Source organism: Natrix helvetica (assembly GCF_964273705.1).
Source record: "Natrix helvetica genome assembly, chromosome: Z".
In the NCBI taxonomy this organism is placed as follows: Eukaryota; Metazoa; Chordata; class Lepidosauria; order Squamata; family Natricidae; genus Natrix; species Natrix helvetica.
In genome coordinates this window covers 142,982,547-143,007,992 of record NC_138554.1, presented here as the reverse complement: position 1 = coordinate 143,007,992, position 25,446 = coordinate 142,982,547, and the positions used below count along the sequence as shown (strand labels likewise).

Below are 25,446 nucleotides of genomic sequence, written 5' to 3'. Positions count from 1 at the left end.
GTCCTCCCCTGGGCGGCTGTTTTCCTGGGGCGGTAGAGAATTGGGGGGCTTTTAGTGGAGAAAATGGTGGCAGAGCAGAGCAACCTGTGGGTTTTATCTCCTTGGCTGACCTCTTGAACCCCATGCAAGGCCGCCTTTTCCAAGTGGGAGACACCCCCCCCCCAACAACAAAACTAGTGAGACGCCCATACAGGAGCCCTCTGCTTTATTATCCGTCAACATTTCCCCCCCTGCTTCCTTCCTCCCTGGACCCCGATTTCAACACTGCCTGGCCCAGTGGATTAAGAGGGGAGAGGGAAGGAACCTGCTCCAAGAAAGGCCCCTCCCGTGGCTAGGGGCCAACTTCCTGCTCCTGGCTTTCCTTGACCTGAATGTGGGGGGGGGGGGAGGCTCAATGGGGCCGGGGCCCAGTCCTGTCTCAACCGATTTCTCTCCCAGCCCCCCCCCCCAACCTCTGATAAAGCTGTGGATTGAGACCCTAAAGGCAGTCATGGTCCTCCCTGGAGGGGTCGAACCCCCCTCTGGCTGGTGCATAGAATTGAAGGGTGCGCGTAAGCTCTCCAGCGGCTGATGGGGCCCCGGGTGGGGGATGCTGCTCCGCAGACAGACCATGCAAGGGGTCAGGAGGGGCTCAAGGCCGCCCCCTCCTCCAATATTGACACGCAAAGGCACTGGGGTGAGAGGAGGGGGGGTGTCAGCTCTCGGCATCCGAGGTTTCAGCCTCCTCTCTTCACACCGGCATGGGCATCTCGTTGTACTCGTCCACCCCTTCCCTCTCGTCCAGGATGGGCTCCGCCTCGGCCGCGTCCAGCTGCAGGGGGGGGGGGAGAGACCCACATGGGTGGTGGGCTTGGCCTCCTCCAGGACCAGGCCTCCCCCCCCCCACCTCTGCAGCCCAAACTTACACACTTCATCTCCCGCTCCGTGAAGATGCGGCTCAGCAGGCACAACCGGAGAGGCACGGTGAGGATGAGGATGAAGGGGAAGGCCAGCGAGGCCACGGTGGACATGACGGCCCAGAGCACGGCCAGGCAGGCCAGCTGCAGGAGCGTGAACAGGTGCATTCGCATCGTTCGTACCTGCGGAGGAGCGAAAGGAGGCCGTGTTGGGCGGGCAGCCTGGTCCCCCCGTTTGCATCCCTGCGAGGCTGGGTTGGGGGAGGGAGGTAGACAGTTGTAGGCAGCCACACCTGCGACACGATGCACACATATACACACGCGACGCAACATGGCAAGCCGAACAAGGTTCCCTCCTACTTAAGGCGAATGTGTGTCCCCTTCGTGCCCAGGAAAAGGAGTGAATCGTCCTGGGATTTACGGGGCCCTGTTGCGTGCGTAAATCCAAGCAGGGCTGGCCAGCTGGGCCCCCAGTTGGGCTGAGAGCCTTGGCAGGGCCCACTCGGGGTCCGTCTCTGCCAGTGCTCCAACCACGGGCATCTCTTCCGCCCGTGGCCTCCCAAGGCCCTCAGCCTGACAACACCGCAACCGCCCTCCACGCCGGTTGTGTTCCCTGGACGCAGCCAGAAAGGCGCCAGTCACAAAGGAAGCCTGCCGCAGGAGCTACGACAACTCGCCGTGGGACAAGAATTACACTCTACATATTTAAAAAACGAACGGAAGGGAATCCCGAAAGAAAGCGTGCCAAAGGAGAGGGACAAAGTGGGATGGGAATAACCACCATTCACTTTTTAAAAATTATCTGGGATGGTTGAAATTGACTAACGCAGGGGACCTAAACCTTTCTGGGTTGGTGGCCTGAAGCAGGGGGGAGGGTGGAAAGAAGGGATGGTTCTGTGGGAGGGGCAAGCGTAAACGCAACCTTCAGGGTGACCCTGGGGCGAGGGGGGCTGCGGGCGGCCAGGAGGCTCACAGGAGCCGGACGGTCACAAAGGTGCAAAATGGTCACTTTTTTTCAGTGCCATCGTAATGTTGAACTGTCTACTAAATGGACGGTTGTCAATGACGTGTAGTTGGGGTGCAGGAGGAGGAAAGAGTGGAGTAGTAAGCAGTGAGTACTAGCCTTGGAGTGCTTCTCTGTGTGTAGCCCAGAGATCTGTGTGGTTGTGTCGGCCTAGGGGTAGTGGTGTTGGAGCCCACCGACTTGCATGTACGTCAAAGAGCGTGACAAGAACTGCCGTAACCATGGGCTATGCCCCCAAATAGATGGCGCGGCCATCAAAAAAAGCCAGCAGAGCTATAAAAACAGGTGGAAACGAGATGTGGCGGAAGAAGCTTAAACTCACACTGTAAAAGGAAAACCAGTTTCGGCTGGAAAAAGGGGTGCGAAGGGAAGGGAGCGGAGCCCAGACGTGCCAGGAATGTGCCAGCTGCCTCCGGGCACCAGAGCAAGCAGATCTGGAAAAGGCCAAAGGGGCAGAGGCTCCCTCGGAAAGAGCTTAACAAAGGCAGATCGCACCGAGCCGGTAGCAGACCAGCCGGGCACAGTCGCCCGTGCCAATGTCATCACCAACTGGGCGGCATCCAGAGGAGGGGCTGGGCCTCGCGAGAAAGAGGGAGGAGAGAGGCTTTGCAGGGAGAAAGGAAGGAAGGAGAAAGGAGGGACAGAGAAGGATTGGGGGGGCGGAGAGACATCACAAAAGCAGAGCATCTCAGGACCCACAGGCCTCCCACCCCCTCCCACAGGGAGGGACAGCATTGTGTCCGGAGAGCCTGACCTTCTTGACATAGGGCACGTCCGGGTGGTGCTTGGGGGGCATGAGCAGCAGGTGGAGGCGCTCGTAGAACTGGATCCCGTTCAGTGAGGTGACGCCCATGTAGAGGAAGATGCCGAAGAGAACCGCCAGCGGGATCCTGCGCAGCAGGTCCCCGATCACGATGGATAAGCCTGGAGGGAGGGGCAGGAAGGAGGCGCTCAGTCCCTCCCCCTCACAGCCCCACAGCAGCCCTCCTTCCACATCCAGACGCCGGAGTGAGCAGCAAGGCCGTGCGGACAGAGCGGGGGAGAACAGTCGGCCGCGTCAGTCCACCATCACCCTGCGATCAACGGTGGAGTACAACGACTCACCCACAAGGACAGCCACTAGCAGCCCGGTGACCCGCTGCTCCTTCACCTCCTGGATTTTGGGCTTATCCCCTGGGGCCACGGCCTTGCTCATAACGGTGAGCGCATTGGCGTGCGTGACGGAGCGCACCGTGGCAGCCGCCAGCCACGGCAGGCCGAAGAGAGCGCAGAAGCCGCCCATGGCCACGATCAGCAGCAGGTCCAGGTGGAAGCCGGAGCCCTTCTGCAGCTTCCGCTCCTTCTTGCTGATGATCAGCCTGGGGGCAGAGGGGGAAGCGGGACATGTGTGGGGGGCTTCTCTCCATGTGAGCCCCAAAGGTCGGCAGGGGAGGACAGGAAGAGGACCCCCAGGCCAGGAACACTCACGTGGTGATCTGCGTCTCCATGAAGATGAGGATGAAGACCAGAACGGCGGGCAGCACACTGGCCACCATCATCCACACGGGGAAAACCTTGCTGCTGCCCAGAGGGTTGATCACCCAGCCTCGCTTGTCGGGGGACGTGACCGAGAAGCCACTGGGCACCGACAGTTTCTGTATGGGGGGGGGGGGGAGGAGCAGGAGAAAAAAATTGGAGCGGGGGGGGGGGTGGAATAAAAGCGAAAGAGGCAAGCAGGGGCTGCTCAGGAGCCGGCCAGAGCCTCTTGCGAGCCAGCCAGGGGGCATGCCTGGGGAGGGGATTGCATGGTCAGACCTCCCTTGCGGGGAAACTCCAAGGGGAACCCAGGAATCTCCCCTCCTACCTGAGTGTAAGTCTTCTGGATGCTGGAATCCACCAGCACCATGAGGAGGATGGCGATGGGCACCCCAAAGTCTCCGATCACCCGCCGGACCTGCCCGGAGAGACCTGCTCAGCCATAGGAGCCTCTGAGCACGCGTGGAGTGTCGTGCCTCCTCCCCTGCAGCACCGCTTCCGTTTGCTGACAACATCTCCCCCAGACCCTCCCCACCTCCGGGACCCCCGGAACAGGCCACGCACCCGGCCGGGGAAGAAGCGGCTGTTCTTGAACTTCCGCAGGAAGAACGCGATGAAGAAGGTGCCGGCCATCAGCACCAGCGAGAGGAGGGCCGTGTTGGGCTGGCAGGTCATTTCCGAAGCATCAGGGATGATTGTTCCGTTCTCTAGTCCCGGAATGTCGCTGGTTCCGTTCTTGCAGCCGTGTAGCGGGTGTGCCTGGAAGATCTAGGTGGAAGGAGGGAGCAGAAGGGGTTCAGGCGTCACCTGGGGGAGAAACCTCTCGGCCATCATTGCCACCAAGGACCCCTTCCCGGCGGTTCTGCTTGAGTTTCAGTCTGCGTCCGCCCCTTTCCGTGTCTTGGCGGTGGGACCCCCTCCCTGCTCCGGTCACCTTGATGAGCTTGAAGAAGGTCTCGTAGATGAAGATGAGGGAGATGAGGAAGGCGAAGATCTCCTGGGTGAAGCGGGAGACGAAGCGCACCAGGAAGCTGCCCTCGAAGGCCACAATGGCCAGCACGATCAGGACAAGCCAGAAGCCGATCCAGACGCGGCCCACCAGGTACTCCAGCCCGTGCGAGGTGCAGAACTGCCCACGGGCAAAAAGAGGACAAAGACCCGGCGGTCCGAGGGTTGTCTCCATGGGATCAGGAGGGACGAGCTGGGGGAGGGGAACAACGCCGAGGGGCCCTGCTTGCAAGAGGCGGAGAGCCTCCCCCTCCGATCTAGGGAATGTGGCAGAGGGACTGTAGCTGAGCGGACACCCCTCGGAAATCTGGGCAGCCCCCAAACTCACCGTGAAGAAGGCTTCCTCAAAGACCAGGAGGGGCCCCGAGAAGCCGATGACCAGGAGTGGCTGAGCCCCCAGGAGGCAGAAGAGAACGCCCTGAATGGCCGTGGAAATGATCAGCTCTGAGACCCCAATTAGACCCTCGGTCTTGTCGCCTGGAAGAGGGGGAGGGGGAAGCTGAGGTTTAGGGGGGTCCCAATCCCCCCTCTCTCTTGCCTCCCCCGTGGCCCCAGGGGTCCTCGAGCCAACCCCAGGCCTGAAGAAGCCAGGGGCTCTGCTTCACCCGGAACAGACAATGGGGGAGCCCAGGCTCAAAGGGCCCTGAGCCTTAGCTCCCTTCCCTCCCCTGTGGCCCCGAAGCCACGCCCCCCTCGCTCACCCAGAAGCCCCCCAAAGGTAATGGCAGGTGAGAGGGCCGCAAAGTAGATGAAGATGACAGCAGCCAGGCACTGGGGATCCAGGGCATCTCGGAAATCGCTGAGGTACTTGGGGTAACGCCGACGGACATCCCGGACAAGCCCTCCAAAAGGTCGTCCAGTGCGTTGAAGAGGATCGGCCTCCAACTCTTCCTCCTCCTCCTCCTCCACCTTCAGCTTCAGCAAGGCTGGGGAGGAAGGGCAAACGGAAAATCAGGGAGGGGGAGGCCTGCCAGAGCCCCCCCCCCACTCTGATCATAAGAGCCTGCCCCCCGTGAGAGGGTCTTGAGAAAATCAGCACTCAGCATGTCCCAGAACAGATCTCAGTCTGCCTTATGTTATGTGTGGACAGAAGCAACAGAGGGACCAGGGCATAGAGACTAACACACACACACACACACACACACACACACACACACACACGGCCAAAGCCGACGCAAGGGTCTGCAGCCCCCAGCCCCTCCCCAGCCTACCTTTCTCCTCCGGCGATTTGGGCTCCAGGGCTGCCCCGGCCATCAGCCGCCGTTCCTGCTGCTCTCTGCGGCGCAGCATCTCCCGCTGGAAGTGGGCCACGCTTCGCAGCAGCTCATCACCCTGCACCTCCGAGGGCGGCAGAACCACGCTGCAGTCCAGGAACTCATTGATGGCCTGCAGCAAGTCGTGCCGGTCGTCGGCCAAGTAAGCTGCTTCATGGAATTGCTGGGGACCAATCGCAGAAGGGGACGGTTGCAGAGTAAGGACAACTCGCCACGGCCAACTTGCTACAATCAACTCGCCGTGGCCAACTAACTGCAACTAACTTGTTGTGGCCAACTCCGCGCAGCCAATTCGCTGCGGGACAATTGAACAATTAAATTGAATTATTTAAACAATTAAAAAATGTTTTAAGGTTTGCCATTCACGTTTCATTCTGTCCCTGGTTTTGTTCTTTAATTATTCTATTCCAACATTTTTTTCATTGTAGTGTAACTCCTGTCCTGCAGCAAGTTGGTCATAGAGAGTTGGCCATGGGGAGTTGGCCATGGGGAGTTGGTTGCAGTGACTTGGCTGCAGTGAGTTGGCCATGGGGAGTTGGCCATGGAGAGTTGGGTAGGAGAATTGAACATGTGGAGTTGGCCATGGAGAGTTGGTCATACAGAATTGGCCATAGAGAGTTGGCCATGGAGAGTTGAGTAGGAGAATTGAACATGAGGAATTGGCCATAGAGAGTTGGCCATGGAGAGTTGGCCATTGTGAGTTGGGTAGGAGAATTGAACATGTGGAGTTGGCCATGGAGAGTTGGTCATACAGAATTGGCCATAGAGAGTTGGCCATGGAGAGTTGGGTAGGAGAATTGAACATGAGGAATTGGCCATAGAGAGTTGGCCATGGAGAGTTGGCCATGGAGAGTTGGGTAGGAGAATTGAACATGTGGAGTTGGCCATGGAGAGTTGGTCATACAGAATTGGCCATAGAGAGTTGGCCATGGAGAGTTGGCCATTGTGAGTTGGGTAGGAGAATTGAACATGAGGAATTGGCCATAGAGAGTTGGCCATGGAGAGTTGGCCATTGTGAGTTGGGTAGGAGAATTGAACATGAGGAATTGGTCATAGAGAGTTGGCCATAGAGAGTTGGCCATTGTGAGTTGGGTAGGAGAATTGGCATGAGGAATTGGCCATAGAGAGTTGGCCATGGAGAGTTGGCCATTGTGAGTTGGGTAGGAGAATTGGCATGAGGAATTGGCCATGGAGAGTTGGGTAGGAGAATTGAACATGAGGAATTGGCCATAGAGAGTTGGCCATAGAGAGTTGGCCATGGAGAGTTGGGTAGGAGAATTGAACATGAGGAATTGGCCATGGAGAGTTGGCCATGGAGAGTTGGGTAGGAGAATTGAACATGTGGAGTTGGCCATGGAGAGTTGGTCATACAGAATTGGCCATAGAGAGTTGGGCATGGAGAGTTGGGTAGGAGAATTGAACATGAGGAATTGGCCATGAGGAGTTGGCCATGGAGAGTTGGCCATAGAGAACTGGCCTTGGGGAGTTGGCCGCGGCCCCAAATGCCGAGTCCTAGGATGGCACCTACCTTGTCGGACATCAGGGTGGAGATGGAGCGCCCGATCTCGTGGTAGTCCATGTTGGCACTGCCGGGACCCAAGAGCACAAACAGGAAGCGCACCGGCACCGGCACCTCCAGGACAGCGTCCAGCTGGGCAGCCTCCTGCAGCCGCACAAAGGCCATGGTGGGCTGGTCCAGGAACTGCACACAACCTGTGGGAAGATGACAGGTGTGGGGTGTCTGTTGAGGCCTGCGCCCCCCAAGTCCTCTTGGGGGCTAAAGTACCCCGTCATCCCCCCACCCCAATTTCCTTACCCACAAGCACCACAGTGGCTTCGGCATTGTCTGGAATCTTCTCTAGCAGCTTCAGCTCATGTTTCGACTTGGAGCGAGTGATGGTGCCGGACAGAACAGGGGAGGCCACTTCCTTCTGCAGGGTCTACAGGGGAGTGGGGGTGGGGATGAGCCCCGGAATCCATTGGCTGCTGGCCGCCCCATCAATGCCGCCCCAGGCGCCCCTCGACTCTTCCCCAGCCCCCGAACCTGATTCCAGTAAGAGGCCCATAAATAACAGAGTGACAAGTGTTGGAAGGGACCTTGGAGGTCATCTAGTCCAGGCCCCTATTCAAGCAAGAGACCTTTCCAGAATTACAGAATCACAGAGTCGGAAGCGACCGTGGAGGTCATCGAGTCCAGCCCGCTGCTCAGGCAGGAGATCCTTCCCCAATTACAGAATCACAGTTGGAAGGGACCTTGGAGATCATCTAGTTCAACCCCCTTCTCAGGCATACATTGCCAGAAACCGGGAAAAAGCATCACGAGACGCAGGTGGGATGCCGTGGCCCACCGCGTGGTCATATGACTTTGGGGTGGGGGTGTCCCACACCACTTAGGGTAGCCAGGGCTGCTTGACTGGCCACGAGCTCCTGTTCTAAGGGTCTCAAAACTTCGAGCGGTCCTAAAAACCGCCCGTCATTAAGCAAGGAGTAGCTGTAGTTTCACTGAAAGGCTTCTGCCAGGACTCAAAATATTTTCTGTTCCGCTTTCTCATCCCGTGCTGGTTTTTTTAGTCAACAATGCAGCTCAGCTGCAGCTCGGCTTCCCTGCTGGAGTGACCCACAGGGGTGGAGGGTGAGAGGGGGGCTTGAACCCACCTCTCTGGACCACAGCCCCCCCTGATCTCAACATCCGTCACAATTTATTTAGTGGCTGGTTTTCTTTCAGACCTTTCACTGCCAAACTAGGTAACAGCATCAGTGCTGGAAGAGATGATGGGGTTCGGTCTCTAACCTCCTTTCTTGCACTGATGATTTTACCAAGCTCAGCGACCCCCACCCCACCCCGCCCCCGTTCAGCTTTGAGCTACAAAGATCCTATCACCACAGCTCATTCGTCCGCACAGTTGCACTCTACGATTGGCAGTGGACTTGAACCCGGGTCTGCTCCATCCTAACATCAGATCTTCTCCAGTTGTTCCCACCTGGTAGGCCAGCTGCCACGTCTGCCTCCCCGCTCCCCGTGGTTCTTCTCTCACCCCCCCCCTCCCTGTCTGGCGGGCGGGCAGGACAAGTCGGCTGCCCCCCTCGGACAGGCGGGGGTCTCTGTGGGAGCTCACCTCCTTCTCCATGTCCACCCGCGTCTCATGCTCCCCCACAGGGCCAATGAGTGGGTCGGTGATGGTGGGCTCAGGGCCTTCTCCCACGTGGTTGGCACTGTGATGGTGACCCAGCAGAGAGCCGAGCGAGCCGGCTGAGATATTGCGAGGAAAGGAGAACTCCTTCTCATCGCAGGGATGGCTGCGGGAGAGACCGCCGTGTGTGTCAAGCTGCGCCTCGGTCAGCATCTCGGGCGCTCTCCCACCATCTGCCAGCACCCCAGGAAGAAAGAGGAGCTCCGGGGAAACTGGCGGTCCCAACGAGCGACCCTCGCCATCCGGATGAGCGACACTTCGCGCTCCAGACGAGCGACTCTCTCATGCTCCGGACCAGCCCCCCTCGCGGTCCCCACGAGCCCCCCTTGTGGTTCCGAGGAGTGAGCCTCATGCTGCGGATGAGCGAGCCTCGCGTTCCAGGTCCTTCAGCTGGGTCCAAAGTGGAGCTTTCCCTGCCTCTTCTCCACCTTCGGCCAGACCGGGGTAACCCCGACACACCCACCTATGCTTAAGTAGCAGCGCCCGCAGCACGTTGGCACGGTCCTCAGCCCGGATCTGGTCAGAGATGATCATCTGCTCCACCACTTGATGGGCCACCCCCGGCAGCGTCTTCTGATCCAGGTCGAGAAGGACGGCCCCTGCAGGGGAGAGGAGGGAGGATTGTGGGAGGGCACTCTTGAGCAGCTACAGCGGCTGCCAGGGGCCCTCCAGTTGGTTCCCTGGGTGAGAAGGCCCCGTGCCTAGGGCGGCCATGGGGAGACCTCTGGCTGCCCGTGTCGGCCGCTCCTGGTCCCTTTGTCCTTCCGTCCTGAATGTAGAACCGATTCAAAGACCGTCTGATCAATCTCCGGCCTCAGTTTCCCTCCTGGATGAATCCTCGTTTGGTCTGGATGGAAAGGCTTGGTCTCTTACAGTATCCCCCGGAATCCCACTCCCCCCACCAAGAGGAGAAGCGAAGCGGGACCTACCTCAATTGTCCTCTTATCAACTGGCAGAAGGAACCGGTTTTCTCAGCAAAGCCTCCCCCTCCCCCTCCTGCCCTCCATCCTCCCCCTCCCTCTTCCCCCTTCCCTTTTTTCACCCAGGCGCTCGCAGCAAAATACCCAAAAGGCTCCTCCCTCCCAGCCCCTCCCACAATCCGGACCCGTAACAAACCGCCAGAAGCAGCGTGGCGAGCAGGCACAAGAGTCTCTGGACTCAGAGGGCACGGCCACAGCTGGCACCTGCTAGCCCCCGCCCCACTGAACTGCAACAGCACTCCGGCTCTCTTCGATCCTGGAGAAAACCATGGCTCAGACCCATGGAATCCCCTTCCCTCTGCCTCGTTGCTTACCGTGGGCGAGGGTCCGGCGTAGCTCCAGCAGACTTCGGAAGGAGAGGGAGGCCACGTGGGGCTTGCCCCATCGGTCGGTCTCCTCTTCCACATCTTCCTCAAATTTGATCCAGCGGGCCGTCTCCTTCCACTGCAGCTCCTGGTTCTTGTCCAGGATCAGCTCGTTCAGCTCCACAAAGACCTAGGTCAGAGTGGTGGCGGGTGGGGGGGAAGAGCAATGCTCAGAGTGGAGGGAACGGGGTCTGGCAAGACCCCCCCCTTCAGACGGGACCTCTCGGTTCTGGCGGGTGGACCTGAGTGCCTCAAGGCCTCGGTTTCCCCAACAGGCCCATCTGAGGTTATCCAGGGGCAGAAAGCAGAGGCCCCACCCTGCCAAACCCAGATTTTTCCTTCCCCCCTCGGCCCCTCACCTCGTGGGGCTTCCGGTCCTGCTTCCGCAGCCAGGCGCTGGCCTCCTGCCGGTCCTTGCCCAGGTGTACCACCTGTCCCTTGGTGCTCTTCCGTACCAGATGCCGGCGGACGCCTGGCACGTCCTCAAACCTGTGGCCTGCAGCAGAGGATTGGTGGGAGGGGGGACATGGACAGCCAGACACCTCCCCCCCCCACGAGGCCTTCCTAGGAAATCTTCCAGCGAGCCTCGCTCATACCTCCCAACAAGGAGGGAGGTCCAGGCACTGTTTCCTGGCAAGAGGTGACAGTCTCCACGCGGCCAGAGGGCGTAGAACTGGGGTATAAAACTCAAGGCCCGGGGCCCACATCCAGCCCCCAATGTGGTGAGATCTGGCCCACGAGGCTTCCCTGGGAACAGGACCGGCCCCCGACACCTCCGACCCAGCGGGGCACTGATTTAAAACTTGGCGGCCATCGGGGCTCAAACGCGGTCAGCCTGAGACCTGCAGGGCTGCCATGGGGTCAGCGAGGGGCCACCGCTGTCCCATGGAGACAATAGAGGGCCACGAGCCCCCCAGCCATGTCCACCCGGCCCGCCAAGGTCAATCGCAACCTTGATGGAGCCCTGAATGAAATCAAGTTTGACACCCCTGGCGTAGACACTGGAGGTTGCTCTAAAAGTTCTGGGCTCCCCTTTTCCCCTCCCAGCCCGGAAGCCTGCTCTCCCACCCTCCTGGCCCCACTCACTCTTCATGTAATCCAGGTCCGCCGAGGCCAAGGTCAGGGCCTCCGACTCGTCGGTGGGCACCTTCTGGTAGCGCGCCTGCTCCATGCCCGTCATGCTGCCGATCCGCCGGCGTTCGTTGAGGTTGTAGCTGCGGTGGCCCGGTTGCGATTTGGAGAGTGGGCGTTCGGGAGGGGAGCCACCCTCGGCCACCCCTGCGGCCCCGGAGTCCTCCAGGTCGGAGCTGCAAGATACAAGCCCATCTCAGCAACACGGGCCCAGTACTCCTGTCACGGATTGACCCCTGTTTTCCTTGCCTCTAGATGCCCAAAAGACCCCCTGGCATTCTCCTGGCTCTCCAGGTGGCATTGTGCCCATCGAACAGCATGAGGACCCACTACCCCTGCAGCTCTTCCAAAGTAGAGTTCCCTCCCGCCACTTCTCTCCCCCAACCAGGAAAGACCCCTCCCCTATCCTGCGCCTCCCGAACCTCACAGTCCGGAAGGACCCTCGCCCCATAGCAGCCCTGTCTTTCCCCAAAGCCACCCCGGGCCTCCTTACCTGCTTGATTTGGTTGCCCCTGCTGCCTGGGGGCTCCCGGCGTTGGCACGTGCCCCCAAGGGCAAAGGGGGGGTACAAGCTGGCTCCCCAGAGAGGGGGCTTTGCCGTTCTGCGTCATCCTCCGGCAGGAAGAACTGGAAGGGCCGAAGGGAGGGTCAGCTCAAGGGATGGAAGCCCCCCTTGCCCCCCCTGACACCCCCTCCCCATATGCCCCTACCTGCACCCCCTCGGGAGAGCTGTTAGGCAGCAGCTCCTCTGGAGTGGGCTCGGTCTCTGTGTCGCAGGTGTCATCCTCCCCTTCCTCTTCCTGGCCCCCTTCCGCCTCCTCTTCGATGGTGGGGGTCTCCCCGGCCACTGAGGCCCGGGCTCTGGGGGTCTTCTTCTTCTTGCTTTGGGAGCCCTTTTTCCGCCGGCCCTCGGAGGGCAGGTGGGCGGATAGCGGGTGATGGATATGACGGGAAGACTGGCGGTGGTCTGGGGAAAAGGCAAGGGCTGCGACTCCCACAGAATGCCGCTCCCTGGCCGCGAGACACGGGGTGACCCCTCCGCGCCCGCATCACACTGCAGACCCCTCCCCATCGCCATGACGCTGGGAAGAGCTTCCTTCCTCTTTTCTCCCCCCTCCCCAAAGGCCGCCAGCCCCCTCCCATTCTACCTACATTCAAAATCCTCCTCGCTATAGCTCCGGCCAGCTTCGTCCACGCCCCGCGGGTGTGTATCCTGCAAGAGCTCCTCAAAGCGCTCCACGCGCAATGCCCGGCTCAGGTCCTTCTCCTCCTCCTCCTCCTCTTCCTCCTGTGACCCCGCAAAGGGGGGAGATGCGGGGGGCTCCGGCTGCCGAGCAAGCACATAAGGCCTGAACTCACCACTGAGTTTTGAGGGGGGGGGCTTGGGCAAGGGACACGGGGAGCAGACAAAGGACCCGAGACTCTGCCTACCTGAGCCATGGAGCTGCGGCTGCAAAGGCGGCTCTTGGCCGCCCGCGGGATTTATTTGGCCGTGGGCAGACGGGAAGGTCAGGTCGTCCGCGGGTGGGCGGTGGCTCCATCGCCTCTGTGCCACTCCAAATATTGACTGATCAGGGCGCCCCTCGCACCGGCCGACACCAGCACAGATTGGCCCATCCTGACCGCCTCCTCCCCCCCCCCGACTCAAGGTGACCCACGCAAGGTCTCTAGCCATGCAGGGAAAAGCCACCCCCCTTCTTCCAACCCTGCTCCCCCCTTCTACCATCCCCACCCCGCTTCCTTCCTCCCCACCTCCTCCCTCCCCGCCCCAAATATTTGTAGGACCCCAAACTCGGAAGTGACCCCCAGGCTCCACTGCTGGGCTACAGTCCACATCACCAGGGGGAAGGCGTGCCCCCACCCCCAAGAAGACCCCTCCCCTCTCTAGCTGCAAGAACAACGGATCACCTCTTGGGGGGGGGGGAAACGCCTCTCCTGCTCCAGCCAGCCATCCCCTCTGAGAGCTGCCTCTAAAAAGCCTCTGAGCACATGCAGAGTGCAACACCCCTCTGAAATTAGAGGAAAGCACTGAGCGGGCACTTTAGCTTCGATTTATGGGGTGAGGTGGGGGGCTGTGAACCCAGTTGAGTGATCCTGGCCTCCTGGCAATGTCAGAGACGGGGCACATGGGCTTGGGAGTGGCTGGCCCTGCTCTGCTGTCGGCTGCTTCACTTCTGCGCCCGCCTTGTGCCTTGCTTGGCCTCCCTCCCTCCTCCCGCTTTACTTCCTCCTCCCTCCCTTTCTTCCCTCTTTCCCTTTCCTCCTCTTTTCTCTCCCTCCCATTCCTTCCTTCCTCCCCCTTCCTCTTCTCTTCTTCCCTTTTCCTCCTCTCTCCCTCCCTCCCTCCCCCCTCATCCTTCCTTCCTTCATCCCTTCCTTTTTCCTCTCTCCTTCTTTCTTCCTTCCTTCCCCCTTTCTTCTCTCCTTCCCTTTTTCTCCTCCCTTCCTCCCCCTCATCCTTTCTTCCTTCCTTCTTTCTCTTTCCCCTCCTTCTCTTTTCCCTTTCCTTCTCTTCCTTCTCTCTTCCTCCCACCCTTCCTCCCCCTTTGTCTGTCCTTCCTTCCCTCCCTCTCAACCTCCTTCTCCTCTTCTCCTCTCCTTCCTTCCTCTTTTCTTCTTCTCCTCCCTCTCTCGCTTCCTTCTTTCTGCTTTTATTCAAAGGAGGGATCCACGGGGGGGGGGAGGGGAAAGGGGGGGCTGGCTCCTGGGCACTTGAGGAATCTGTCCCCCAGAGGGACGCATCCCAAGGCATGTAAGTCACCCTTACGTGTTCTTGCCTCCAAATCTTTTCTTCCAAGGTTGCTTGCTTTTAATGGGCTGCTGAGGGGGTTTGTTTATTTATTTACTCTGCCCTCCACGGGCCTTTTATCAGGACAGATCTGCGGGGCCTTAGAGACAAACAAAGCTGCTAGAAGGAGTTTGCCAAAAACCGATCACGCCAAACCAATCTCAATTTCATTCTTTGACAAAGTGACTAAATTAACGGACCGGCAAAATGCCGTTGACAGAGTAGAGTTAAGACTTTGGAAAGGCATTCGACAGGGTAGATCGCGATCTACATCTTGATACGGTAGAAAAAAAAGAGGGGTGGAACACATCACCACCGGATGGATTTGTATATGCGGACAAACTGTACTCAAGGAGTAGTCCTTACATCAACAGGGAGGGGAGTAAGCGGGGTGGGGGGTGGGGGCGGAAGGGAAGGTTACTACAAGGTTATCTCTTAGGTCCAGGACTCTTCAATATCTTCATCAATGACTACGATGAGGGACTAGAAGGGGAACTCATTCAAATTTGCAGAGGACACTAAGAGGGCAGGACCCACCAACACCCCCCACAAGACACGCTCAGCACCTGAACAGACTCCAATGTGGGGCTCTGCCCACCAAAATGCAACTGAGGGGGCCTGTGGGGAGCCCTTTCTTTGGGGTCACGAGTGCCAGCACATGCTTTATTGGGGGCAGGCTGATCCATAGCATACCCTCCCCCCAAAGTTTTGATCCATTCCCCCACGGTGCAGCCTGGCTTTGAGCAGGCACCGGGGGGGGGGGAGGGGGGACATAGACACCTCACGAGCCCCCCCTGCATCCATTCGGCCAGTGATGGTGAACCTTTTTTTTTTGGCTCCTGGGCCAAAAGCACGGGGAGCACAGGGGGTTCTTTGAAGCCCCCGGAGGGTGAAAAACAGCCTCAAAAGGAGGCCGTAGTCAGCTGGCCAGCAACGCCTCGCGTGCCCTGACATCACAGCATTCGGCCCACCCAAAGGATGCACCATGGCGCCTGCGAGGGTGGGTGGAGCTATTGGCATGCCGTATGCCGGTCCCTGTCCCTTTCTGGCTGCCACAGCTGTGGGTCAAGACTTCCACCCACAGCCAGTCCCCCCACCCCCACTGCGCTCATCCTGGGTTCCTGGTGGGGTAGATGGCAGTTCAGTCCAGGAAAACCTGCGTCCCACTACTCCCCCCTCCCTCTCCTAGCCTCCAAAGTGGGGAGGGGGTCGCCTTCAGCCTGCCCCAGATGAACGGGCCAGTGGGTGGGTGTCCTTGACTTTCACCCGCCCCACAAACAGGCCGATGTGGGTAAGTAGACAACCTGAAGAGCGCCATCCATTGGGTGCTGTCTTGGTCTACATGACCTCTGGGATCCAGGCTGGGCAATGGGGAAGGGAGGGAGAAAGGGAGGGAGGGGTGCAGGGTCTGAAGGATGGTCTCCTAGGGTTGCTCCAGAGGAGTGAGAAGGGTGGCAGTCCAGACTCGGGATATTCCCCCCCCCCCCCCAGTTACTCCCCTCCTCACCCAATAAATCAGCGGCCGGACAGTGTTCTCTTCTGCCTCTTCCCCCTCCCCACATATTCAGGGAACTAAAACAGGGAGGGGGGAGGCAGCCAGCCCCCCCCTGTTCCTTGACCCATATGGGTTGGGGGGGGGGGAGGAAAGCTGGCTTTGGAGCAGACTCTGACCTCCCTTCCCCCTTCCTTTGCTCCTCGGCATTTGGGCCCACTGCCCCGAGACCCCACAGGTGCCCACCATTAGGCTGGAGATGCCAGCCGCGGGCAACCCCTCACCCCCCCGAATCCAATCCCCTCCAAAGGGAAGGAGGGGGAACTCACCCTTTGGGAGGCGCCAGAGACGACATGACGGTGCTCGGCAGAGACCCGGCCGCGGTTCATGGCAACCCTCGGGTGGGTGGGTGGGTGGGTGGGCGAGCCGGACCCCTACCCTTTCTCGTTCTCCTTAGGGCTCAGAGGAAGGAGTGGCGGCACCATAACCTGCAGGGGAGAAGCGGGGTCAGTGAGGAGGGGGGCAACTAATCCCCTCCACCCACCCTGGGAACAGTCCTCATCCAAGCGACACAGCAGGGACTGAGCCGTCTTAAAACTCCCCGGCCAAAGATGCGTCTCTCGGGGCCCTGAGTGCCTCCCTCCCTGTGCCAGCCTTGCCACCTTGGGGGTCGGGGCTGTGACGGGGCTCCGTGGCCACCTGCGGGTTGGCATTCGCATGGAGGTGGCCCCGCCAGAGGGGCTGCAGGGGTCCGATCTGTGAAACGTGCCGAGCGATCAACCGAATCCCCCTCCCCAAAACGGTTGGCATCCCGGGAGAAGCTCCCATAAACCGGCTGCTGGCTCAAAGCTCTCCCCATGCCATCCGGTCTGAGCCACGGACAGAGGAAGGCGCTTGGCTGCATCCCTTCCCCCTCCCCCGCCCAACAGGGAAGCAGGAGGTTAAGGCTCGCGGGACCCATTCACGGGGGTCCCGAATAAACGAACCCCCCACAACCACCAGTTGGTGGCCGAGGCTGCCGGCAGTCGGTCGTAGGCACCGGCCGGCAGGAAGGGCGTTGCCAGTTGGGGTGGGGGAGGCCCTTTGCTGCCAATCATTAACCGGTGGACTTTGCCCCTCCAGTCTTCGGTGGGTCACGAGTGCAGGACAGGCTTCAGAAGGGATTAGGTGGCTTACCTCCGCTGGCCCCCCTCCCAAACGGCCTGCCCGGTTCCCTCGGGCACCACGCTGCCAGGCGCTGAGCCAGCCAGGCGGACGGAGGGCAAAACGCCTGTCCACCCCCCCCCCCCAAGAGGTCTCCTTCCTTCGGTGCCAGCCTTTGGGAGTGGCACACAGCCCTCCGGGACTGGCAGTGTGAGGAGGGCAGCTGGGGGTTTGGGGCTGGTGGCCAAAGCTGGCAGGGGGGCAACTGGGGTCACCAAAACCAGAAGCCTCATCCTCAGAGCCCACTGAAAAGCCCCGGCTAGTGGATTCCCCCATCCCGTCCCCCTGCCTCTCCCCCTCCACCCTGCTGCCGGGCAAGGGCTGCGCCCACGTTTGTTTTGGCCCTTCCGCTCCCTCTCGGCAGGCGGCAAAATCAATCCTAGCTCCAGCATGCGGCCGGTTTGATCCAGCCCAAACTGAGCGGCCCCTTCATTGTTGCCATCATCCCGGCCCCCTCCCTGCCCCAAGTGGAGGGGGCTTTATGGGGAGGGGGCTTTACGATGGCCCAGAGGTCGCTGCAGAGTGCCTCCCTCCCACTAATCACGCTGGCTGATTTCTCATTGGCGTTTGCGGGACCCATAAACCCTTGGCTGGCCTGACCCCCATCTCCCCCTCCCCAAAAAGCCATGGAGCTCAGCTGCGGCCAGGGCACTCACCTCTGCCCCTCAGCTTCCCCAGAGCCTCTATGCCCTGGGATGATGGAAGGGCATAGGGGGAAGCGGAAGTGGGCAGCGGGGGGGGGGTGACTCGCCCTCACAAGACCTTGGCTCATCCGCTTGGGAACTGGGGGGGGGGGAGATGGCACAAACCCCCACCCCACCCGTGGCACACACTTTCCATGAACACAACACATGACAGAGAAGATCAGGCTGCTCCAATGCCCGTCCCCGATGCCAGGGGTGCCCCCCCCGGCCCCACATCTGCTTCCCCCTTCCCCATGCCAAAGGCTTCTCTAGCGTTCCCTTCCTCAGTAGAAACCCCACCCCCCAAATAAGGGGAGGGGGATTTGTCCCTTGGCCCCAGCTCAGATGCTACCGGGCAGGGACAGGTGGGGGAGGAGAGCTGGCAGCCCAGACTGGAATCCCCTGTTGAGGGCCAGGAGGGCCACAAGGCGGGCACCACAGGGCACCCCGGAAGCAGGGCATGGGTGGGGGCATCCCCTCCCTCCCAGGGTAACCTCCGGTGCCCACCCTCCTCGCAGCTGGGCTGGCCAAGGCTTCTGCCCCTCTACCAGCCTGGCATCAACATTCCAGGGGCCGGGTGGGGGAAATCAGGGATCCTTCCTTCCACAGGCCCCTCTTCTCCTGCCCCCTCTGGTGCCACCCTGGAGCCATGGAAGGAGGGAGGAAGGGGGGGGAGGAAGCAGGATTTGGCAACTCCGCGGCTGCATTCCAGGGACGAGTCCCGGCTGGCCCGGCTAAGGCGATTACGGGCACAGCGTTGCCACCCAGGAGGCTTGGCTCCAACCGCTCCAGATTCCTCAGGATGCCCTCCCCCCCCAGTGGGGGAGGGGCAGAGGCAGCAGGCAGGGTGAGGGTCTCACCCTCTCCCTCCCCCCCCAAAGGAATATCCCTCCCTCCTTGGCAGAGAGAGAAGGCCCGGCCCCAGCCGCAACAGAGTGCCCTCCAAATTCCTCCGTTGGGTGGCATTGGAGAAGCATCGGTTTGGCTAACTCCAGACCCCAGCCCGAGCACAAGGAAGCCCCCTGCCCTGCCTAGAAGAAAGAGAGCAGGCAGGGGGCTGGCAAGGGCATCCAGTGGCCTCCTGCCCCTCAGCGGGCCTGTTAACTCGGCCTCTCCTGATGCCTGCTGCCCCAGATGAGCCCTGTCCCCCCGACTGAGAGACCTCCAAGGACCCCAGCTGAACCCAGCCCTGAGAGCTCCCTTTCCCAGCTGGCAAAGGCTTCCATGCCAGGCCAATCTGGGTGAGGAAAGGACCCTTTCCCTCTCGTGCCCAGGGGCTGCAGAAGCCAAGGTGGTGGTAGTGGGGGGGGGGGAGGGAAGTTGCTGCCAGGATGGTGCATGCTCCACCTCCGGATAGCGAGTCTCAATGCCCCCTTCCTGCCAACGTGGTTACCGGCTGCTGGAAAAGGGCATGATTTTTAGACAGGAGAGCAGACACCACGCCATGGGGAGGGTGGCCCACCCAGGCAGAGCTGGAGTCACCCACGCCTGCTGAAAATAGCCCTCCCCCACATCCCCCCCACTCCAACACAACTGAGGGTGAATCACCAGAAACCACAAGAGTCCAGAGGCGGGCAGTGCCCGGGTGGCAGGAAGGGGGCCGTCCTGCTCTCCATGGGAGCCATTCTGGCCTCTCCCCCACCTGTGGGACCAGCTCTGCCAAGGCCGAGGGGAAAGGAGGACCCTTCTGGCACGTGGAGACCACCCCCCACCCAAAATCCATCTGTCTGCGAGGTGGTACCCAAAGCTCCTGGATGCCCGCTGCTTGGCATTTCCTGTCCCAGCCAGGCTGGAGGAACCGGCGATGCTGAAATTTGGAGGGAGATGCAGCTTCCTCAGAGAGGAGGTTGGAGGGGGGGGGAGCACAGACTCCACCCCTGGCTTGGAAAAGGAAGGGGGGTGGGCCAATCTGTGGGGACACTGGCATGAGAGTGACCCGACTTAAGGTGGCTAAGCGTGCCCGGGGACCCCCAGGGACCCCCAAACTGACCTGCCGGGCTCCCATGCTCCATTTTCACCCTGGCAGCCCCACGCCCATCTCCCAGGAGCCAAAGGGTGCCCCTTCTGCCAACCGGGCATCACAGCAGTGGGAAGAGCCAGGAGGGCCGGGACGCCTCCATCCCGACTCACCCATCGCTCCCGGGCCTCCTGCTGCTGCAAAAGGGGCCGGGTTCCACGTACGACTCACCCAGAGCACCGGCCGGCCTCGGAGACTGGCAGCAGCCCACCGGGCACCCTCCCCCGCAGCCAGTGCAGCAGCTGTGCCAAGGCGGAAGGCCGGCTCAGGAGGGAGGAGGCTGACACACACACACAAACACACACACACGCCCCTCCCCGAAAGGAGACCCTCACCTGCCGCCTCCAGCTCTCCCTGGCACAGCAGCACCAGGCAGCTTGGATACCCGGAGGGGCAAAGGGGGGGTGGGGGTGGCAGGGCGTCTCTTTGTTCTTCCCTGGAGTCAGCAAAATGCCCCTTCACCGCCCCCCCCCCAAGCCTCCTAAGCCCCCTCGGTTGCAGCCTCCGCCACTCTTCCCGGCCGTCCCCTCCTCGCTTCCTCACCGCCCGATGCCCCCCCCCAGGAAAGGGAAGGGGAGGGCTCGGCTTGTGGGCAGATGGGAGGGGGGACGCTTTGCTCCATCCCAGGACGCCCTCTGCCCACCCGGAGGAACTTCTGCCTGTCGGGGTGTGAGTGCCACTCTCCTCCCGGGGCACTCTCACTTTCCTTCCCGTGCCCCCCTCTGCACACACACACACCCACCCCGCCCCAGGGAGGAGGGGATGCCCGGCCTCACGAGGCTACCAACGGATGGTGACAGCCTCGGGCTCCCCCCCCCTCGTAAAAATGCCCCCTGCCAGGCCTCAGAAGGGCAGCAGCCTGGCAAAATGGAGTGGGTCAGCTGCCCCCTCCATCATGGGCACCTGCCAAGCTGACTGGGGAGGAGGGGGGTGGCCCCCCAATGACACCTTCATAGCCCAGTGCCAGGGTGCCAGGGCCGTGCCCGCTTGTCCCTGTGTGGGGAGGGGCAAGATCAGAGGTGACGGCCTCTCTACCATCCCCCCCCATAGGCTGTTGCCCTTGGGTGGGCTAGGCCCTCCATACGGGGAGTCCTCGACCAAACGGCCACCATTCCCATCGCCAAGGGTCACGTTTTGTCCCGATTTGGCAACCGTGCCTGCTAAGGGAATCCCTTCAGTTAGTAACATGGTCGTTAAGAGAAGCAGACTTGACTTTGCTTGTCAGCCGGTCGGCAGAGGGGATCACGTGACCACATTCCCCCCCCCGAAGGCCTCTGTGACCGTCACATAGGTGAGTCGAGAAACCCAGCTTCTGAATTTCTAAACAAGCCATTGTCATAAGACGAGGACCACCTATATTTACACAGTCACTGCACCAAGCTCCCCTTTTGCATGTTCCTACGCACCACACACCTACACAAACATATACAGGGAGCCCCCTCCCCCGCATTCCCTCCAGGCAGGGGCTTCAGTGGAAATGGGAAGGGGGCTCCCTATGCCTTCTCCCCACAGAGCTTGGCTAGACCCCAGGGGGCGTTTGGGTCTTCCCTTCACCCTCTCCCTGCCCCACAGATCGAGTGGAGCCATCGAGACCCCCTCCCCTCCCCAAATTAGAACAACAGATTTGGAAGGGACCTTGGAGGTCTTCCAGTCTGACCTCAGGATCCAACCAGCTGTCCCCAAGGGCCCACCCACCACCCCTCTGCGTGCAGCCCCCAAATGAATGCTCCATCTCTAAAAAGGTGTGGTGCATGGAAGCCCCCACCCCAAATCCATTCGCGGCTCAAACTGACCCCCCCCATCTAGATAGGATGTCCGGCGCCAACCGGGTGCAAGGGGCTCGACTACATGACCTCCGAGGTCCCTTCCAACTCTGTGATTCTCTTACTCAACCCTCATCCCAAAGGACCCCCGGCGGGGCTGACCCTGATGTGGACAGAAGGAGGGAGGCAGGGAAAGGAACAGCCGCTTCCAAGCACCCCACTGAAACCCTACAGCTGCTAACATCCAGTGGCGGGTAGTTCCAGAGGCCAACAAAGGTCCAAAGTCAGACACCTGGCTCCCCGGGGAAAGGCTCTGCGGCTATCTACCTTCCCCCTTCTTTCCCATTGCCCAGGGACCCAGTAAGGACCCCCAAAGAGGTGTCCCAGCCTCATCTGGGACCCACCCACCCAAATCCTGTCGAGGCCCCAGTTCAAAGGAGGAAAATGCATGGGGGGGGGGAGGCCTGAAAGGGAAGGCCAGACAACGCAGGGTTAATCCTGGGAGGGAGTATTGGGGAGGGGGTCTTGGAAGGGAGGGAGGGATGTGGCAGGATGTGGATTGGGTGTCTCCCCCCCCCCATCCCAGCACATTAGCAGTCCTGGAGGATGCCACCACACCGGTGCGTTGGAAGTTTGGGGCGTCCCCATCTTACGACCGCAGCTGAGCCTAACATACCCACCATTAAGGGAGACACACGTTTAGGGAGTTTGGCCCCGTTCGACACTCTTTTTTATCCCGGTGTTTAAGCGAACCCCCTGCGGTCGTTAAGTGAGTCACCTGGTTCGTAAGTCAAATCTGGCTTCCCAGATCCGTAACCAGGTGAGCCCCCCACCCCACCCCGGGACGCTGTAACCCATCGTCAATACGAACCGCTTGCTAAACCTCTGGATTTTGACCTTTTTTCCGGGCCATCAGAACGCAGAAGGGACACTTTAGGAGCTGTCGTAAGTCGAGGAGTTCCTGTATCAAGGGGAAGGGCTTAGTCCCACACCCCTGCCCTTACTCCCCCTCCCTCCTGGGGCACGAACTGACGCAAACACAACTTGAACTCGGCTTCTGGACGATCTGACTCACCAGTTAGCCAGAATTGGCCGTTGGCGGGCGCATTGGTGAGTCAGACCCCCCCCGCTCCCCCTGACACCCCCCCCTCCTCCCAGCGGCTGCTGGACGGATGTAGGAACTGACCTTGGTGGCTTTGCCGGGAAGCCAGCCGTTTTCTCCCTATCACCCCCAAAATAAATAAATAAATAAACCAATCAGAATAGAGCTAGACAGGACCTCTGAGGTCATCTAGTCCAACCCCCTGCTCAAGCTGCAGACCCTTACAAAATAATAGAGTTTTAAGAGACCTCAGAGGTCAACCCATTCCTCGAGCAAGAGACCCTTCCAGAATCACAGAGTTGGAAGGGACCACTTCCCTATTTATCACTACAGGTAATCCTCGATTTATGACAGTTCACTTAGTGACTGAAGTTATAACGGCAGGGAAAAGAATTGACTTAGGACCTTATTTCACACTTATGACACTTGCAGCACCCCCGCGATTTACACTCGGATGCCTCCCGATTGGCTCCTACTTACGACAGTCGCCGTGTCCCCATTAGCGACCGACTGTCCGACAAGTCAAGGGGGAAGCCCAATTCGCTTAACAACCATGGGACTCACTAAACTCACTAAGAAATAAATATTTATTATTATTATTATTAAACCGCCGCAGGGAGTCACTCAACAAGAGGGCAAGGCGGGGCAAAACTCCGCCACTGTCTCGCTTAGCAACATAAATCTTGGGCTCAATTGCGGTCGTAAATTTGAGGACTACCTGCAGACAACAATCAATTTTGAACTCAGAAACGCTCCACATGGTCAGAAGCAGAGGCAGCGAGAACAGTTGGGGCACCAAGCCGAATCCTGTAGAGGGCCCTGCCCTGACACTCCCCCCCCCCCGTGACCCAGAGCCCACCTCGCCCAATCGGAGACGCAGCCCTCAATTGCCAGAGGTGCCTCTGAACGGGCAGAGCAGCCCCACCCCAGAGACCCCAAATGTGGGCACCTCTTCTCAAAGGGGCCTCTGTCCTGCTTGAGCAGGAGGTTGGACTAGAAGACCTCCGAGGTCCCTTCCAGCTATTCTCTTCTATATTCTCTTCTATTCCATTCTGTTCCATTTTCTATTCCATATACCATTTATACCATCTCTTCTATGTTCCATATTCTCTTCTCTTCTGTATTTATTCCAATCTCTATTCTATTCTATTCTATTTATTTCATTTCATTCCTTATTCTATTCTATTCCATATTCCATATTCCACATTCCACTCCATTCCGCCAGGGTGCTTTCTCGTGGATTCCCTCTTTGAGCCGGGGCTGGACGAGAGGACCTCAAGAGTCCCCTTCCCCAATCCTTGCATGAGCCTGGCCTGCGAGGGGGAGGAGGGGGAGGGGGGAGGAGAACCCACCAACCAATGTTGGGACCACCAAGAGCCTCTGCTCCGGCCTTGATGGGGGAGATCAGGGACTTTCTCACCCAGAGAGAGCCAACCAACCAGCGATGGGGGTTCTGACTGGGGGAGGGGGGGAAGGAAGGAGGGTGCTGGGGTACAGGGGAGAGGTGAAGACAGGGCTCCCCCATGCCAGGGGGCTTCAGAAGAGGGGGAGGGGCAGAGGATGCCTAGAGGGCTTTGGAGGCAGGCCGTAGAGGAAGCGGGGGAAGGGGGGGAAATGTTGCAACCTCTCTGGGAAATCAAAGCATTTCTGGGGGGGAGACGAAGGGGGGGGGCACTCACAGGGCGGTTGACTTGCAGCCTGAGCCGCGATGGCCCCAAACCAGCCCAGCCACACATCTGGAGGTGGCAAAGCGGACAAACTGAACCCTTGCCTCAGCCCTGGGGGCAAATGCCACCGGCAGGGTCTGCATTGAAAAGGATGGGAGGATAGGACCAAGCCCCCCGCCCAAAACAGCCCCCCCTTTCCCTCCAGACTGCATCCCCCTCCCAGTGCAGAGACTCAAACTAGAGTCGTTCCCCCCCCCCCCCCCCGTCTGCCAAGAAACCCCAAAACCTTGGGAGAGGGAGGGGGAGACAGTCCCAAATCCAGCGGAGGAAATCTGGCTCTGAAGGGGGGGGGGTCTATCAAGCACCCCTGGCTCCCCCCCGTCAACCACTCCTGGAAGCCGGGGTGGGAGGGGGGCTGCGGAACTACAATTCCCAGCATCCTCCACTAGTAGCCATATCAGCTGGACACTCAGCTGGTTCGGTCCGGGTATCCCACGGAAGACGGGGAGGGAGTGGTTCTCCAGCCAGAAAGGGGAGGGGGCTGCTTTCCAGGCAAATCCTCGGGGCAAAAGTTGAGGGGGGGCGGATGGAGGGGGGGGGCTAGACATAAAAGTGGGGGCCAGGAAGACGCCGCTGCTTCTCTGGGGAGGGGGCTGGGCCAGTTTGAGCTGCTTTCCAGGCAAAAGTGGGGTGGGGGCTGCATAGGAGGAGCGGGGGGGGAGCCATCCCACCCCACGGAGCCCAGTTGGGGAGGGGGTGCTGCTTCCCCAGCCAGAAGGGGGAGGAAAGCAGCCCCTCGGGGCAAAAGTGGCGGGGGGGGGGTGTCTGGCCGGGCGAGTCTGCCTTGGGGAGGGGAGGGAGCCGCCTTACGCAACACCTTCCCGGACAGGTGCGCTGCCCGCGGCTTCCAAAGGCAGGACCCGCCCGGCTGCCTCCGCACCGTTCCCACGCCCTCCCTTCCCAAATTCGGGGAAGGAAGGAGGGGTCTGCAAGCCGTCACGCGCCCTATCGGCCGCCGGGGGTCGTAACTCCGGGCTCTGCGCCCGCCGTATCTCCGATAGCTAGCCCGACGCATTTGGGTCAGGGGTCTGCAATGCACGCACACACAAGAGGAGGGGGCTTGCCACCCCTCTCCGGGGACCCAGACTTCTGTTGTTGCGAGTCCCCACGCCCGATCTGGACAACCCCGTCCCCTGGGCCCTCGTTCCCGCGACCGCCACTCACCCGATCCGACAGCGCGTGGAAGCAGGGATCGAACCGGCTGCCGCCCGACCCTCCAATTCCGACCTTCTCTCTCCCTCTCTCTCTCTCTCTCTCACTCACTCTCTCTCTCCGCGCATGCGCCTA

The 25,446-nt window shown here is 60.3% G+C and overlaps 1 protein-coding gene across 3 annotated transcripts; it reads right to left on the bottom strand.

Moving 5' to 3' along the window:
• Positions 1-188: 188 nt before the first annotated feature.
• LOC309381325 (anion exchange protein 2-like) lies at positions 189-25,446 on the bottom strand. Of its 3 annotated transcripts, none has more exons than XM_081932212.1 (23): positions 25,324-25,446; positions 15,994-16,152; positions 12,537-12,711; positions 12,095-12,351; positions 11,878-12,011; positions 11,340-11,560; positions 10,613-10,749; positions 10,203-10,383; positions 9,372-9,507; positions 8,834-9,014; positions 7,534-7,657; positions 7,246-7,430; positions 5,655-5,880; positions 5,145-5,369; positions 4,772-4,920; positions 4,370-4,564; positions 4,000-4,203; positions 3,764-3,853; positions 3,388-3,554; positions 3,025-3,278; positions 2,675-2,844; positions 906-1,079; positions 189-811 (listed from the first exon to the last, which is right to left on the bottom strand). In XM_081932212.1, exons 2-23 carry the CDS (start codon positions 16,051-16,053, stop codon positions 731-733), a joined length of 3,726 nt encoding a protein of 1,241 aa, XP_081788338.1. In that variant the 5' UTR covers positions 16,054-16,152; positions 25,324-25,446; the 3' UTR covers positions 189-730. The 3 variants fall into 3 exon arrangements, with proteins under 3 accessions (XP_081788338.1, XP_081788339.1, XP_081788340.1); XM_081932213.1 differs by lacking the exon at positions 25,324-25,446 and adding an exon at positions 19,903-20,035; XM_081932214.1 differs by lacking the exons at positions 15,994-16,152; positions 25,324-25,446 and adding an exon at positions 12,816-13,011.